The 14,558-nt window shown below is 33.5% G+C and overlaps 1 protein-coding gene across 1 annotated transcript in view; it reads left to right on the top strand.

The window, feature by feature from the left end:
* The window catches only part of KPNA5 (karyopherin subunit alpha 5), a 42,367-nt gene extending 37,444 nt beyond the window's left edge, over window positions 1–4,923 (top strand). The window contains exon 14 of the mRNA XM_046675196.1: window positions 1,171–4,923. Within this exon, the coding sequence (XP_046531152.1) occupies window positions 1,171–1,358 (188 nt within the window). The 3' untranslated portion in view covers window positions 1,359–4,923. The remainder of the gene's footprint in view (window positions 1–1,170) is intronic.
* The last annotated feature ends 9,635 nt before the right edge of the window (window positions 4,924–14,558 follow it).

Raw genomic sequence — 14,558 nt, 5'->3', positions numbered from 1 at the left:
TGCCCCCACAGAGATGTGATGAAAATTTATTGTTTTATTGGCATACCTCAACATAATGAAGACCATAATGACAAGTCCACAGCTAAGATCTTACTCAATCTAGAAAGTTGAAAGCTTTTCCTTGAAGATCAAGAACAAGACAATGATGCCCACTCTCACCACTTTTATTCAACATAGAATTAGAAGTCCTAGCCTGAGTAATAAGGCAAGGAAAAGAAAGAAAAGACATCCAGTTTGGAAATTGGATTTATCTATTTATTTATTCCATTAAATATTCACTTTTCTCTCTTTATTAAGTCCTATTATATTGTATGGTTGATTCAGGTTTTTATTTATAATTCTTAAAGCAAGCCTGGGATATCACTTTGCCTTTATTTCAAATTATCTGATGTCACTGGTTAAAATATTATATAAATACAAGATATTAATCGCTGATTTAAGAATATATCCTTATTACAGTCATTATTTTGACCCCATACTAGAGTTTAGGCTATTTATATCCTACAGTAATATAATTCAATAGGTTTATCTGTAATTAAATGAAAAATATTTTCAGCATCACCCAAACTTGTGTAGATTTTTTCCTTGTAAGCAGTAAAATAGAGTGCTATAGAGTCTCCCTATCCTTTCAAAATGGGCTTTTTCTGTTTGAGTTGTAGATTGTACTTTTTGTAAATTATAGAGTAGCTAGATTGGGTTTGCAAATATACTCATTTATTCCATATTGATACCCTCTGGCTCATTCTGTGAGAGAATGTGTGTGTGTTAGTTTGCTTGCATTTTAGTTTGTTCATTTGTTTTTGTTTTGTTTCCTTTTTTGTGATTTTTAGTTAGCATATTTACTCTGGAAAGGACTTGTGAAGTTACATAATCTAAAATTCATTTTAAAATTGAGAAACTAGAGTACAGAAGAACCAAACTTATTTGGGGCAAAATCACACACCTAGCAGGATTCAGTCTATGTTTTTCTTACTCCCAGGCCTGTGCTACTTCCTCATACCACACTGCCCCATTGTCTCATTCTTGAAGTATAAGGCTATCATTATGCGCGAAAGTTAGATAAAATTAACAGTCCCATTGCTGATGGACTGATGGATGCTGTTGATTATTTTGATTTAAATATATGTTGAAACTTGAGTAAGAATTTTGTTTATATGCTTTGTATAATAGGTCTGGATAAAATTGAATTTCTACAAAGCCATGAAAATCAGGAAATTTACCAAAAGGCTTTTGATCTGATCGAACATTACTTTGGTGTAGAAGAAGATGACCCCAGCATTGTACCTCAGGTGGATGAAAACCAACAACAGTTTGTATTTCAGCAGCAAGAAGCACCAATGGAAGGGTTTCAACTTTAACTTGGTGGGAGAAAAATTAATAGCTAAAAAGGGTAGCTTCAGATATCTTCTCTTTGTTGCAATGTTAGTAGGAATGTTTGATGTGTTTTATGTAGAACAGAAAAGAAGGAAGTTGATGCACTTTTAAAAAGCGAAAGTTTTCATTCAGATGCAACCTTTCATTATAGTTTTGTTTTTAATTTGATGTGCTTGTATTTATGTCTTTTATCGTTTTATCTATTTTTTGTATCTATTTGTGAGCAATTAAATACATTATGTGAAATTATTTAATATCTTAAGCTTGAAAAGGAGAACTTTGATTAAGTATTACACAATTGTTCTTAATTTTTTCTAGCATTCTTGGAAACTGCACATTAGCAGTACAGCTATTGATAATTGCATTTTGGCAGTAAGTCTGACATGCCCAATTTCTACTAAATCTACCTCTATCTTGAAGCAAAAACAAAACAAAAAAGCTTCAGAAGCATGAAATAGTGTAAAAGCTAAATTAGAATGTGAACATATTTATTACCTTAAATTATAAATCACTGTGCTGTAGGTTATACTTTCCAAAAAAAAAAGATGACAACAGAAAACCTGTAAAACTTATTTATAAAATGTAGAAGAAATATTGTACTGATAATCAATTAAAATGTGGCAATTGTGAAGAGAAAGCTCTTCTTCATGTTGAACACATTAAAATGATTACACAACATTTAAATATTTGTGTTTTTAACATATAAATGCTATTATATTAGTATATTTTGTATTTCAACCAAATATGCTACCATTTTTGAAATAGTTTTATTATTTTTTCACTCTTCATTTTAAAAAGCATCATGATAGAGATGCCATCATGAATCTAAAATAGTGCTGCATAGCAAAAAAATACTGTAATTCTTTGTCTGATTTTTTCAGAGCAGTAATTGAAAAGTTTCACTTTCTTGTAGTAATGAACTTAGGTACTTGAATGGCAAAATTATCCTGAAGAAATCACCATCTTATGTGTTAAATTTTATTAAATCTACTTAATGTTTGGACACTAAAGGATGATATTAATGAAAATTGTTAAGGATTCTTTAATATGGTTGCGATCTATACATTCATGGTCCACATAACAACATTTTGGTCAGTGATGGACTGCGTATACAATGGTGGTCCCATAAGATTAGTACCGTATAGCCTAAGTGTGTAGTAGGCTATACCATATAGGTTTGTGTAAATACACTCTATGATGTTTGCACAATGACAGAATTGCCTAACGACACAGTTCTCAGAACATATTCCTGTCATTCAGCGACGCATGACTGTATTATGAATTTTTGGTTTTGGTAATACTCAGAGGATCATAATGCTGCTTGTTATCACTGTATTAAATTACATTTGTATCAGATTGGTCAATATAATGTGTGTATTTTATGTATTAACAGCAAAAACCTCTTCAAACTGTGAAACTCTAAAAAAAGTTTCTATAGAAAAATTATATATTTATTTATAGATACATGTATATGCATGTGTCTATGTGTTATTCTCACAGTACTATACTTGGTAGAGTTTTCTAAGCATATATGGTACTGTTAAACTCAGTCTTTTCATTTATACTTACATGCAGGCTATTTACATTTCCAATTATATACGTAAAATAATTATTTAAAATTAGTTTACAGCTGTTTTAAGATGGGAACTAAAGCATTTTTGATATGACTCATAGTCTATTCTGTAAAGAAAGATTTCATTTATGATAGCATTTATAATGTTTCTGCTGGAAATCAGAGGCATGTTACAAAAAGAAAATGTATATAGAAATACTTTTAAATAATGTGACACTTTGTAAATTATATATCATGAAACTAAGCTTTTGGCAAGACACTTAAAACCTACAGCGATAAAATACAGGTTTAAATGGTGTCATAATGCTGACTGCATCTGCCAAACCTCTTTTATATCGTTAAGTCGAGGACTGTGTCTGTGCCCTTTTTATTGTAGTGGAAGTTTTGAAGCTTACTATAAAAATTTTCCTTTTGCATTATGTATGTTCAAAAGAACAGGGTAGTTATATTAAAGATTACCAAATTGATGGTGAATTTATCAGATAAATGCTTTTTTGTGGTGCAGATGGTTCTAAGTATCAGGTGACAGGGTATTCCACTCTTTGTAATCAATTGAACTTGATAATGCCGCATAATTCATAAACTAACCAGCTGTGCCTGCTTTTATTTTGAGGACCCTGTAGTCACATTAATAAATCTCTAAGCCAAGTCTTTCAAACAAAATAGTTCTTAGAGAAGGAAAAGTATGTGTGTGTGCATACACACACATATAAAGAATGACTTCTGAGGGGAGAATTTTTTAATTTTTGCCAGTAAAACAAATGTTATATCTCTAAGTACAGGATATGACCATGTTTTAAGCATTTAAATATAAAATTATAGTTAATTTCTTGGATCTGTTACTTGGGAAATTAATTTGATTAGACTTCAATGCAAGGGACAATATCTAATAGTTGGGACTACCTGTTGGTGTGGTGATGACTTTATTGAACCAAGACTAGCAAATACTTTGTTCTTAAGATTTTTCTTTTAAGTACGACTACTCTTTTCAAATGTACTATTTAAAATGCTCCAAAATGTATTTTCGTTAATCGTCACTGACCCTTGCAGAAAAAAGTTTTAACTTGCTTTCCTAAGATTTTACTATATTTAAATCCAAGAGTAAATGTGCCAAAAAAAATGTAATCACATTGTAAAGGGGAATGCATGCAATATTAATGCAAAAATCAAGAAAATACTTGAAAGTTCTTTTCATTTATTTAATTTGATGTTTTGTCTGAATTTGAATTTTTACTAGTTAATCTATGCAATTATGCTTACTTACTTTATATTTGTAAGTACTTGACTCACTGGCCTGGTTTTTTTACTGTGTTATTTTGAAAGATTGTTCTAGAACTTAATGTTTAGTGTCGTTTTGTTCACTTACTGGTAGCACCAGAACAAGAAAGCAAAAAAAAAAGGTAATAAAATCTGCTGGCACAGAAATAACATATCATTTGGTAACTGTAAAACCTGTTTGCTGTTAAAGGTTGATTTGTTGGATAAATGACTAAAAGAAGCATTACCTTTGCCTTCCTACTTTTTCTTCTCTTAAGAAGGAGCATTATGGAAAAAGTAACTATAAAACAAAGTCTTAGTGGGTTTTTGTTGCTGTTCTGAGTTCAGCAATCTACTGGCTGCTTTGTGAAACTGTGAAATCAAAGTAATTGTTGTCAACCTTTACTCATTTTAGTTCATAGTATTACTGTTTATGAAATGTGACATAATAGGAGTCAAAATGATAGGGCTCTGAAAGGATAATGCATCTTTAAATTCTGATTGGGAAGTGGGGTGAGGGGTGGCTATTCTTGCCTAATTAAATTAACCAGTATTTGACCAGTATGCAATATTATGAAATGTTACAGCACTATATTAAAAATAATAAAATACTATTTTACAATTGCATTTATATAAATGTGTCTATTTCATTTGTTCTCTCTTGTGATTGTGTATTTCTAATGGAGCAAAAACAGATGCCCTGATTGATTAAAATTCCATCCACTTTCTAAAACCAGTAAGATTTTTGTTTGTGGTTTATGCTTATCGGATAAAGGAATATGTTTCTTTTGTTTTAGAACTTGTATATTCTACTATAATGGGGAACATGTCTAACTTATCTTCATATCTCAAGCCTTGGCAATCAGTGGACAGTCACTTGTTTAATTGAGACTATTTTTTTTCTTTTCTGTTATTTTAATGCAATACAATGCTTATATTTAAGTAATAAAGTTTTAAACCTAATAAATAGAAATTGGAGGGAACGTCTGATTTAACTTTCTTCATGTACTCTGGAACCCAAGGTCACATAGTAGCCAAGCCTAAGACCCCCTAGCGTAGTGTTTTTGTTTTTGTTTTTTCGTCGTCTTTTGCTACAATATTTTTTTCATTGGCTGGGTTAATTTCCCTCAGTGTTTGAAACTATGTTAATCACATAGTAGTGAAAGTATTGAATCAGTTATTTTGGGGGTACCTTGCTCTGAGTTAGGCAGTCTGCAATCTTAGTGGGAAATGAATTCCTGAAAATAGAGTGTACAGGTCAAACAACAGATTTAAACATGCAGTGGAGTTCCCTTCCCAGAAATCCCTAAGTACACATTTTAATGGTGTGTTTGCACAATTTTCTCAATGTTCTTTAATTTTCTTTCCTCCATATTTGAACAATTGACTAGTTAAGTTCAGTGAGCACAGTTCCCCACTTTTAACACATCTAACGATTTATTTCAAATAATTGCAGCTGACAAGCACTACTGTACAGCACCACAAGAATTAAAATGTTGGTTGGGGGGCAACCCTACCAAGTAAAGAACTTGAAATTGTGAGTAGCTAATCCACAAACATTTAAATTTGGAAACAGTAGGGAATTTAGGGAACTTAATGTGTAATGCCCAAAAGTGCCTGTTACTTAAAAATTGAATATTTTAAACTTGCAGACAATTTCAGGTTTGAAGGATCCTTGCAGTTCCCTTTCAGTTACAGTTGACATGTTTTTTAGAACTATTTTCTAAAATAGCATGGCAAAATTTAATATACTCTCTATTTAGGATTTCAACATGACTCACTATTTTCTGAGCATTCCATCTTTTAAATTGTCTTATAAAATATACACAAAGAATAATATGTAAGAAGAAAATTTGAATAATATTCACCACCCAGCTTAATAAATTATTATCAGTCTGTTGGTAACCATTACTCTCAATTTTATTAGTAATTCCTGTGCTTTTCCTCATTGTTTTATCTCATGTGTATGTATACCTAAAATATATAGCTTCACTTGCCTGTTTTTGAAATGTGTAAAATGGAATATTTATGTATTCTGTGGGCTTTTTTTAGCTCAATGTTAACATTTTTTGAGACATTTATATTGATGCATATGTCTGTGGGTCATCTTAGTTGTATGCTATTCTATTTTGTGGCTACATTGTGATATATGATAGGGTAGGTCTTCTGTCTTGTTCTTCAAGACTGTCTTAGCTCTTTGCATTTCCATAAAAATGTAGAATCCGCTTGTCAAATTCCATGAAAAGCCTCATAGGGATTTTGGATGAAATAATCTTTAATCTGTACGAGAATTTCAGAGGAATTAACTTTTTGGTTTTTTTTTTTTTTGCTTGAGGAAGATTAGCCCTGAGCTAACCTTTGTGCCAATCTTCCTCTTTTTTTTTTTTTTTAATATGTGAGTCAGTGCCACAGCATTGCTGATGAGTGGTATAGGTCTGTGCCCAGATCTGAACCTGTGAACTCAGACAGCAAAGCAGAGTGTGCTGAACTTAACCACTAGGCTATGGGGCCTAAGGATGCTTTTTCCATAAACAAGTGATAGCTCACCTTTTATTTAGATCTTCCTTACTGTATTTCAACAAAATTTTACAATGTTTTTCATAAAGGTCATTCACATCTTTTAGATTCACTCCAAGGTAGGACCCTTATGTTTTTTATTATTGTATAACAATACCTTTTATTAACTAAAATTTTCCAAATTGTTGCTTGGGTATAGAAATGTAATTGATTTTTGTATATTAATCATATCTAACAGCCTTGCTAAATTAATTTCAATTTGTAGATGATTTGGGTTTTCTTTGTAAATAATAATATTAACTGAATAATGGCATTTATTGCAAATTCTTATTTTTCTTTATTGCTTTAGGTAGGATCTCCAGTACAATATTGATTAGAAGTAGTAATGGCAAGCATTTCATGCTTGTTCCTGATTTAAAAAGAAATGCCTTCAATGTTTCACCATTGAATATAATATAGTAGGTACAATTGATCTTGCTTATTTGCAGATTCTGTATTATCAAATTTGCCTACTTCCAAAAGTCAATGGGGCACTTTTATGGTTATTTGTAAACATTGTGCAGAGTGGTAAAAATTGGAATCACCCAGAGTACATGTTCCCAGCTGAGGTTCAACAGGCAATGCTCTTCCTTTCTTGTTTTACGACAAGAAATAACTGTTAACAACTTCCCTTTTGCAATCTATTTAGGGCCGCAGGGTTTTTGCATTTTGTTGGTGATTTTGCTGTTTATAATGGCCCCCAAGTGGAGTGCTGAAGTGCTGTCTACTGCTCATAAATGTAAGAAGGCTGCGATGTTTCTTAACAGCGAAAATACATGTTAGCTAGGCTTCGTTTAGGCATAAATTATAGTTCTGTAGGCTTTGAGTTTAATGTTAATGAATCAAAAATATACATAAGGTGTCTAAACAGAAGCACACATGAAACAACTTATGTATTGATTGGTTGACAAAAATGTGACCAGAGGCTCACACAGAAACCTAACCCTTTATCTTCCCTAGGAGTAATCCTTCAGTATCTGCTAATTCAGCATTTGCAGCAACTTTATAGAACATAACTGCCATGAATAATGAGAATCGACTGTATTTTTGTAGATAACTTTTATCAGATTAAAAAAGTACTCTTTTATTCCTAGCTTACCATAACGTTTTGATTTTGATTTTGTTTTTAACCTGAATGGAGTTCAAATTCATCCATTGTTTTTTCTGCATCATGAATAAGCAAAGAGTTTTCTACCTTTAATGTGTTGAAAGACAGGCTTTTCAGCACAGAACCCATTTTAAGATATACCCAGTGTGCCAGTTTTCCTTTTATTGCCTTTAAGCCCCAAATGCATTGTTCATCAGCATACTTTGAGATGTTGGTACTGGACCCTGTAAGCATTTCTCTTTTGTGAGGTGGTGTGATAGTAAGCTTTGTCAGTAGAAGGCATTGGAGGGACTTTGAAGGAGGAAGAGGTTTCTTCACCTTTTCCTAATGTGCCTTTCTCTGGTTTTGCTCCCGTGATGCTCAGCCACTGTGCAGAAGACTCAGTGGGGCTCACCTCCAGTGTAGTTTCAGTGGCAACTCTGCAGGCAGCTTCATGGTAAGTTTCAACGGCACCTCCAATCAGCTTCTCAGCAAATTCAGTGGCACTTCCATGGGCAGCTCACTGGAGAGGTACCTCCGTGACCCATCTGGTTTTCTAACAAGTTGCATAGGCAGCCAGTTGGTGACTTCCCAGCAAGTCTCACTGGCTTCTGGAGAGCCTCACAGGCACCCCAGTGGACAACTTAGTGAAGTTAAGCAGCACCTTGCAGGCAACGTTCAGGGGGTCCTTCCAGCACCCCTAAGAGCAACTTCCTGGTGAGTATTGTTGGCACCCCTTGGGCAGTTTTCTGCCTGCCAGCCTCGGCCTGGGACACACCAGAGAACTCTTCTGCCATCCAGTCAATGCCACACACCAATGAGGTCTGAAGCTCAGCCTTGGAGGAGAGGGCCCTCTTCTCAATTTGCTCCTTCCTTGGCTGCTCATTTTGCTGCAGAGGTAGCGGCTGTTGCCTCCATTTGCTATTCCTGTTGTTTATCAGACTTCTCTTTATCTCTTAGTAGTCAGTCTCTTCTTACTAATCTTTTTACATTAAACTTTCCCGGTTCAAATAACTGTCATTTTTGTCTTCTGACTGGATCCTGACTGATAGACCCAACATACCCACGATGTATATACTTTTTGTATGTTGCCATCTTTGGTTTGCTAATGTAATTTTCTTCTAGGATTCTTGGTGCATATGTTAATAAATGAGCTTGGCCTAGAATTTTCCATTTTTATACTGACCTTTCAGATATGAAAGACATGCTACTTTCTTTTTTTAAAAAAATTTACTGAGATATAATTCACATACATACCATACAATTCACCCACTTCACGTGTACGGTTCCATGGTTTCAGTGGTTTCTGTATTCACGGAAATGTGTTAACTCTCACCACAATCAACTGTAGAACATTTTATTTTGAGACTGGCTTCTTTCATTAGCATAATGTTTTCAATGTACTTCATTCCTTTTTATTATGAATAATATTTCCATGTAGGGATATAACACATTTTATTTATCATTCATCAGTTGCTGGGCATTCGGGTTGTTTCCACATTTTGCCTACCATGAATTGACCTCATTTTCAAATGACCCTGTTTATCTTCAGTAATATTCTTTGCTCTGGAATCTACTTTGTCTGGGATTAATATAGCCACTCCTACTTAGCATGGTATGCCTTTTCCTTCCTTGTACTTTTAATCAATTTGCTTCTTTAAAAAGTGGGTTTCTTGTAGGCAACATAGGGGTCTTGCTTTCTTATTCTGACAATCTCTGCATTTTAACTGAAGTGTTTAAATCATTAACAATTACTGTGATTATTGATTCAAATGAGTTTAGATCTGCCTTCTTGCTATTTGTCCCATTTTTTTGTCTTCTTTTTCATCATTTTCTGCCTAGTTTTGGATTAACTAAGTATTTTTTATGATTGCATTTTATCTACTTTGTTGGCTTATTAGCTATAATTTTGTTTTTGCTCTTTATTGGCTGCTTTGGGCTTAAAATAGGCATTTTTAACTTAGTCTACTCTCAAGTTATAAAAGCATATCACATGTAACAGTGCACTTTCCTTCTGAGTGCTTGAAATGTGGCTAGTGCCACTGAGAAACTGAAGTTTTAATATTTTATTTCAGTTAATATAAGTTAAAATTAAAAACTGGTAACCTTACTCTTATTAGAAAATCTAGTATATTTGGAACAACTTGGGTATGGGAATCCTTTTTCACTATAAATTTTTTGAAATCTAAATGTAGACCAAGTATTTCCAATCAGAATTTAGCCTTTGAGTTGAGATGTAAAATCTGCATTGGGTTTCAAAGATTTATAAAGAAGAAAAGAATGCAAAATATCCTATTAATAATTTTTATATTATGATTACTTGCTAAAATAATTATTTTGGACATATTGGATTAAGTAAAATGTTGTATTAAAATTAATTTCACTGATTATTTTTACTTTTTAACATGACTTAGAAAATTGTAAATTACATATGTGGCATTATTTTTCTATTCAACAGCACTGGTATAAGAAGCTTAATACTTCCATTTTCTCCCTCACTGCCTTTAAGCTATTATTGTCCTGCATTTTACTTCTACCTATGTTATAAACTCCACAATACATCTAAAAAGTTTCGCTTTAAATAGTCAATTATTTTTAAAACATTTAAAAAATTATAAAATTTTTTATATTTGTCCACATAGTTATCATCTCAAGTGCTCTTCAATTCTTTGTGTAGATCTAAATTTCTATCTGATATCATTTTCCTTCTGCAGGAAGGACTTGAAAAATTTTGTATTATAAGTTTGCTGGTGATGAATTTTGTCAGCTTTTGTTTGCCTAAGTCAGTCTTTATTTCGCCTTCATCTTTGAGATATATTTTTACTGGGTGTAGAATTCTAAATACATTTTGTTCTTTGAAGATGTTGCTCCACTGTCTTCTGACTTGCCTTCTTTCTGACAAGAATTGTGCTGTCATCCTTCTCTTTGTTCCTTACTATGTGATGTCAGTTTTTGCTCTGGCTGCTCTTATATGTTTTTCTTTATCACTGATTTTAAGCAATTTGATTATGATGTGCCTTGGTGTGCCTTTTCTCATATTTCTTGTTCTTACATTTAGCTAAGGTTTTGGGGTCTGTGAGTTTATAGTTTTCATCAAATTTGGAAACATTTCAAATATTATTTCTTCAAATATTTTTTCAACTCCACTTCGACTTATATTAGGCTGCTCAAAATAGTCATACAGCTTACTGTTCATTTCTCTTTCACTTGTTTTTCTCTGTTTTTCATTTTGTATAGTTTTCATTGCTTTGTCTTCAAGTTTACTAATTTGTCTTCTATTCTGTCTAATCTGCTCTTAATTCCATTAGTGTATTTTTCATATCAGACTTTGTATATTTTATCTGTAGAAGTTCTGTTTGGGTATATTTTATATCTTCCATGTTTCTTCTTATTATGCTCAAACCTTACTGTGGTGAACACAGCAAGTATAACTGTAGTATTGTCCTTGTCTGCTAATTCTATCATTTGTGTCGTTTCTTGGTCTATTTATTTTTATTGATTTTTCTCCTCATTATAGGTTTTATTTTCCATTTGCATGCATTCTTTGCATGTTTGGTAATTTTTTATGGGATACTGGGAATTATGAAGTTTACTTTCTTGGCTATTAGATATTGGATTTCTTATATATGTAATCTTGAGCTTTGTTACGGGACACAATTAAGTTACTTGGGGACAATTTGATCCTTTACAGGCTTGCTTTTAAACTTTTTAAGGCAGGCACAGAGCAGCCTTTATTTTACTACTAAGGCAATACCCTTCTGAGTGCTCTGCTACCCTGTCAAATACGAGGGTTTCCACTTTGGCTGATGGAACTCAAACTATTCTTGGTCATGTGTGAGCTCCAAAAATTGTTTCTCCTTGTTGTTTCAGGTGGTTCTTTTCATGGCCTTAGATAGTGGTCACATGCGGTCATCAGTACTCAGCTGCAGATCTCTAGAGTTCTCTGTATAGCGCTGTCACCTTGGTACTCTACCCATTAAAATCTGGTTGTCTTATCTTCCCTGGCTTCTCAACTCTTTCTCCTCAACTCAGAGAGACTTCTAGGCTTCACCTGGTTTCCCCTGTAGGCCCTGCAATCTTGAAACTCTCTAGGGAGTAAAGTGGAGCAATCGTAGGGGCAAACTAATTTATTTCCTCTATTTCACAGATCATTGTCCTTCATTGCCTGATGACCAGTGTCTGGACACTGCTGTTTCATATTTTTGTCTGATATTTTTACTTGTTTCAGGCAGGAGAGTAAATCTTGTCCCTAGTATTCCATTTTGGCCAGAGTGAAAGATGAGAATATGAATTCATAATGTTCTAAAATCTCTGCTGTACATTGCCTTTCATCCCTTTTATTATTTCTAATATTATTTTCTTGTGCCTTTTTTCTTTTATCTCAATGACTCTTGCCAAATTCAGTTATACTGATCTTCTATATTCTGTGTCTGTATTTACTTCATTAGTTTCTGCTCTTAATTTTATAATTCCCAATCTTTTATTCTCTTTGAATTTATTCTTTTTTGTTTTTCTGATTGCTTAGAGATGTTTAGCACATTTGTTGTGGACTTTTCTTTTCTAAGAAAAGCATTTTTTTTTTTTTTTGAGGAAGATTAGCCCTGAGGGTCCATACCCATCTTCCTCTACTTTATATGTGGGATGCCTGCCACAACATGACTTGATAAGCAGTGTGTAGATCCTAGCCCAGGATCTGCACTGGCGAACCCCAGGCCGCCAATGGAACATGAAACTTAACAACTACACCACCAGGCTGGCTCCTAAAAAAAGCATTTTTTGAGGCTAACAATTTACTTTGAAGTATCACTTCAGCTTTATTTCACAAGTTTTGATATATAGCTTTTTCTTATTCAGTTCTAAGCATTTTAAAACTTTTTTTATGATTTAGTCTTTGAAGTATGTGTCATTTAGAAATGTGTTTTTAAATCTTCAAACTTTAAAAACATTATAACCATTACTTCTAAGTGTTTTTTTTTTAAGATTTTATTTTTTTCCTTTTTCTCCCCAAAGCCCCCCGGTACATAGTTGTATATTCTTCGTTGTGGGTCCTTCTAGTTGTGGTGTGTGGGACGCTGCCTCAGCGTGGTTTGATGAGCAGTGCCATGTCTGCGCCCAGAATTCGAACCAACGAAACACTGGGCCGCCTGCAGCGGAGTGCGTGAACTTAACCACTCGGCCACGGGGCCAGCCCCTATTTCTAAGTTTTGATATGACAAAATGTAGTTTGAAAGTTGGTGAAATGTGCTTTATGGCCTTATGCCTAGTATGTGCTCAGTTGTAGTGAAATGTTCCATGCATGCTAGAAAAGAATGTGTATTATTACTTGATTCACACCTTTTATATATTTACTAATCAGCTGAATTCATCAGTTTCTAAGAGAGGTATGTTAAAATTTCCCAAGATGATGGTAGGTTTGTCCATTTCTTCCTTGTAGTACTGGCCATTTTTTATGTATTTAGATGCTACCATATTCTGTGCATACAAATTTAGAATTATTATATCATTTTTCAGGTTCAAATGAGAGGTTGTACATTTATGTGCTAAAAGAACAGAATGATAGTTATTACAAAATTGACATTTTCAGATTATGTAAGTCAATTTAAATAAAACAAACTAGTTGAAACTTAAGTGAAGATGTTGTCCCTTTCAGTCTTTGTGGTGGGAACAAGGGACTTTTCTGCTGAAGGTTGAAGACCCTAGAGCTTTATTATGCGAAGATAAAAAATATGATCAGATTGAAAAGGCAAGCGCAGCTTTCCAAGGTGAAATCTTCCGTAGCAGTGCGCCAGAGAATAGCCACCATCCAAAAAAAGCAGTCAGTAGATAGAGGAGGGGTGTACAAAACCTTTCGTCTAGGACTTACTAATGTTAAAAAAAAATAGATGACAGGGAACAGGGTGGTTAATAAGATGATGTAACTGAAGGGAAAACAGGATTAACAACAAAAAAAAGCCCTGTTCTCAATGTCCCATTCCCCCTAGTCACACGACTCCAGAATAAGAACATGTACTTCATATATTAATCTTTTATGCTGTCTGTGAAAAAGGCAAGGTAAATCTGTTTTTTTTCTTCTTGAACCACAGGAGTAACTAGCTTTTCACCCACAGACAAGTGCTGGTCACTTGGGTTTATCAGGCCAATCACTAACACCAAGAAAGTAACTGCAGCAATTTGATGTCAAGTCACATTAGTGGGTAAATAATTTTGAAGAGATTATACACACACATGCACAGCTGTGGGTCGAATGAAAACTGTTATTTTTTCTATACATATGATAATTCATTAAAATTGCCTCAGAAATATATTAAAATACACATTACTATGTGTATATAGAATATAGGTGCATACATACATAAACACACAAATTTATATATGTAGTCTAAAAAATACATTGTCAGTGACTCACTCTGTTTGAAAATGCATGTATGAATTACCCATAAAATATAAGCTGCAGTATGGAGAACCACAGGTTTCCACTGATAATAGACACCTAACAGTCTTGACTATGGAGAGGGAGTTCTTTTTTTTTTTTTCTTTTAAACATGTTTAACCAAATGTAGAAGTCATTTATGGAAATCCCTATACCAGATAACACAATACTCCTTTATTTGAAATCACTGATTTCTGTTGGACTAACCATAGGCTGTTTTCTATCTACTCCTAACAGAATAAGACAAGAAAAATAGTGTTAAATGCTGGTGTGTTTTAAAA

The sequence above is a fragment of the Equus quagga genome, chromosome 11, assembly GCF_021613505.1.
Source record: "Equus quagga isolate Etosha38 chromosome 11, UCLA_HA_Equagga_1.0, whole genome shotgun sequence".
NCBI lineage: Eukaryota > Metazoa > Chordata > Mammalia > Perissodactyla > Equidae > Equus > Equus quagga.
This window is presented reverse-complemented; position numbering and strand designations above follow the sequence as displayed.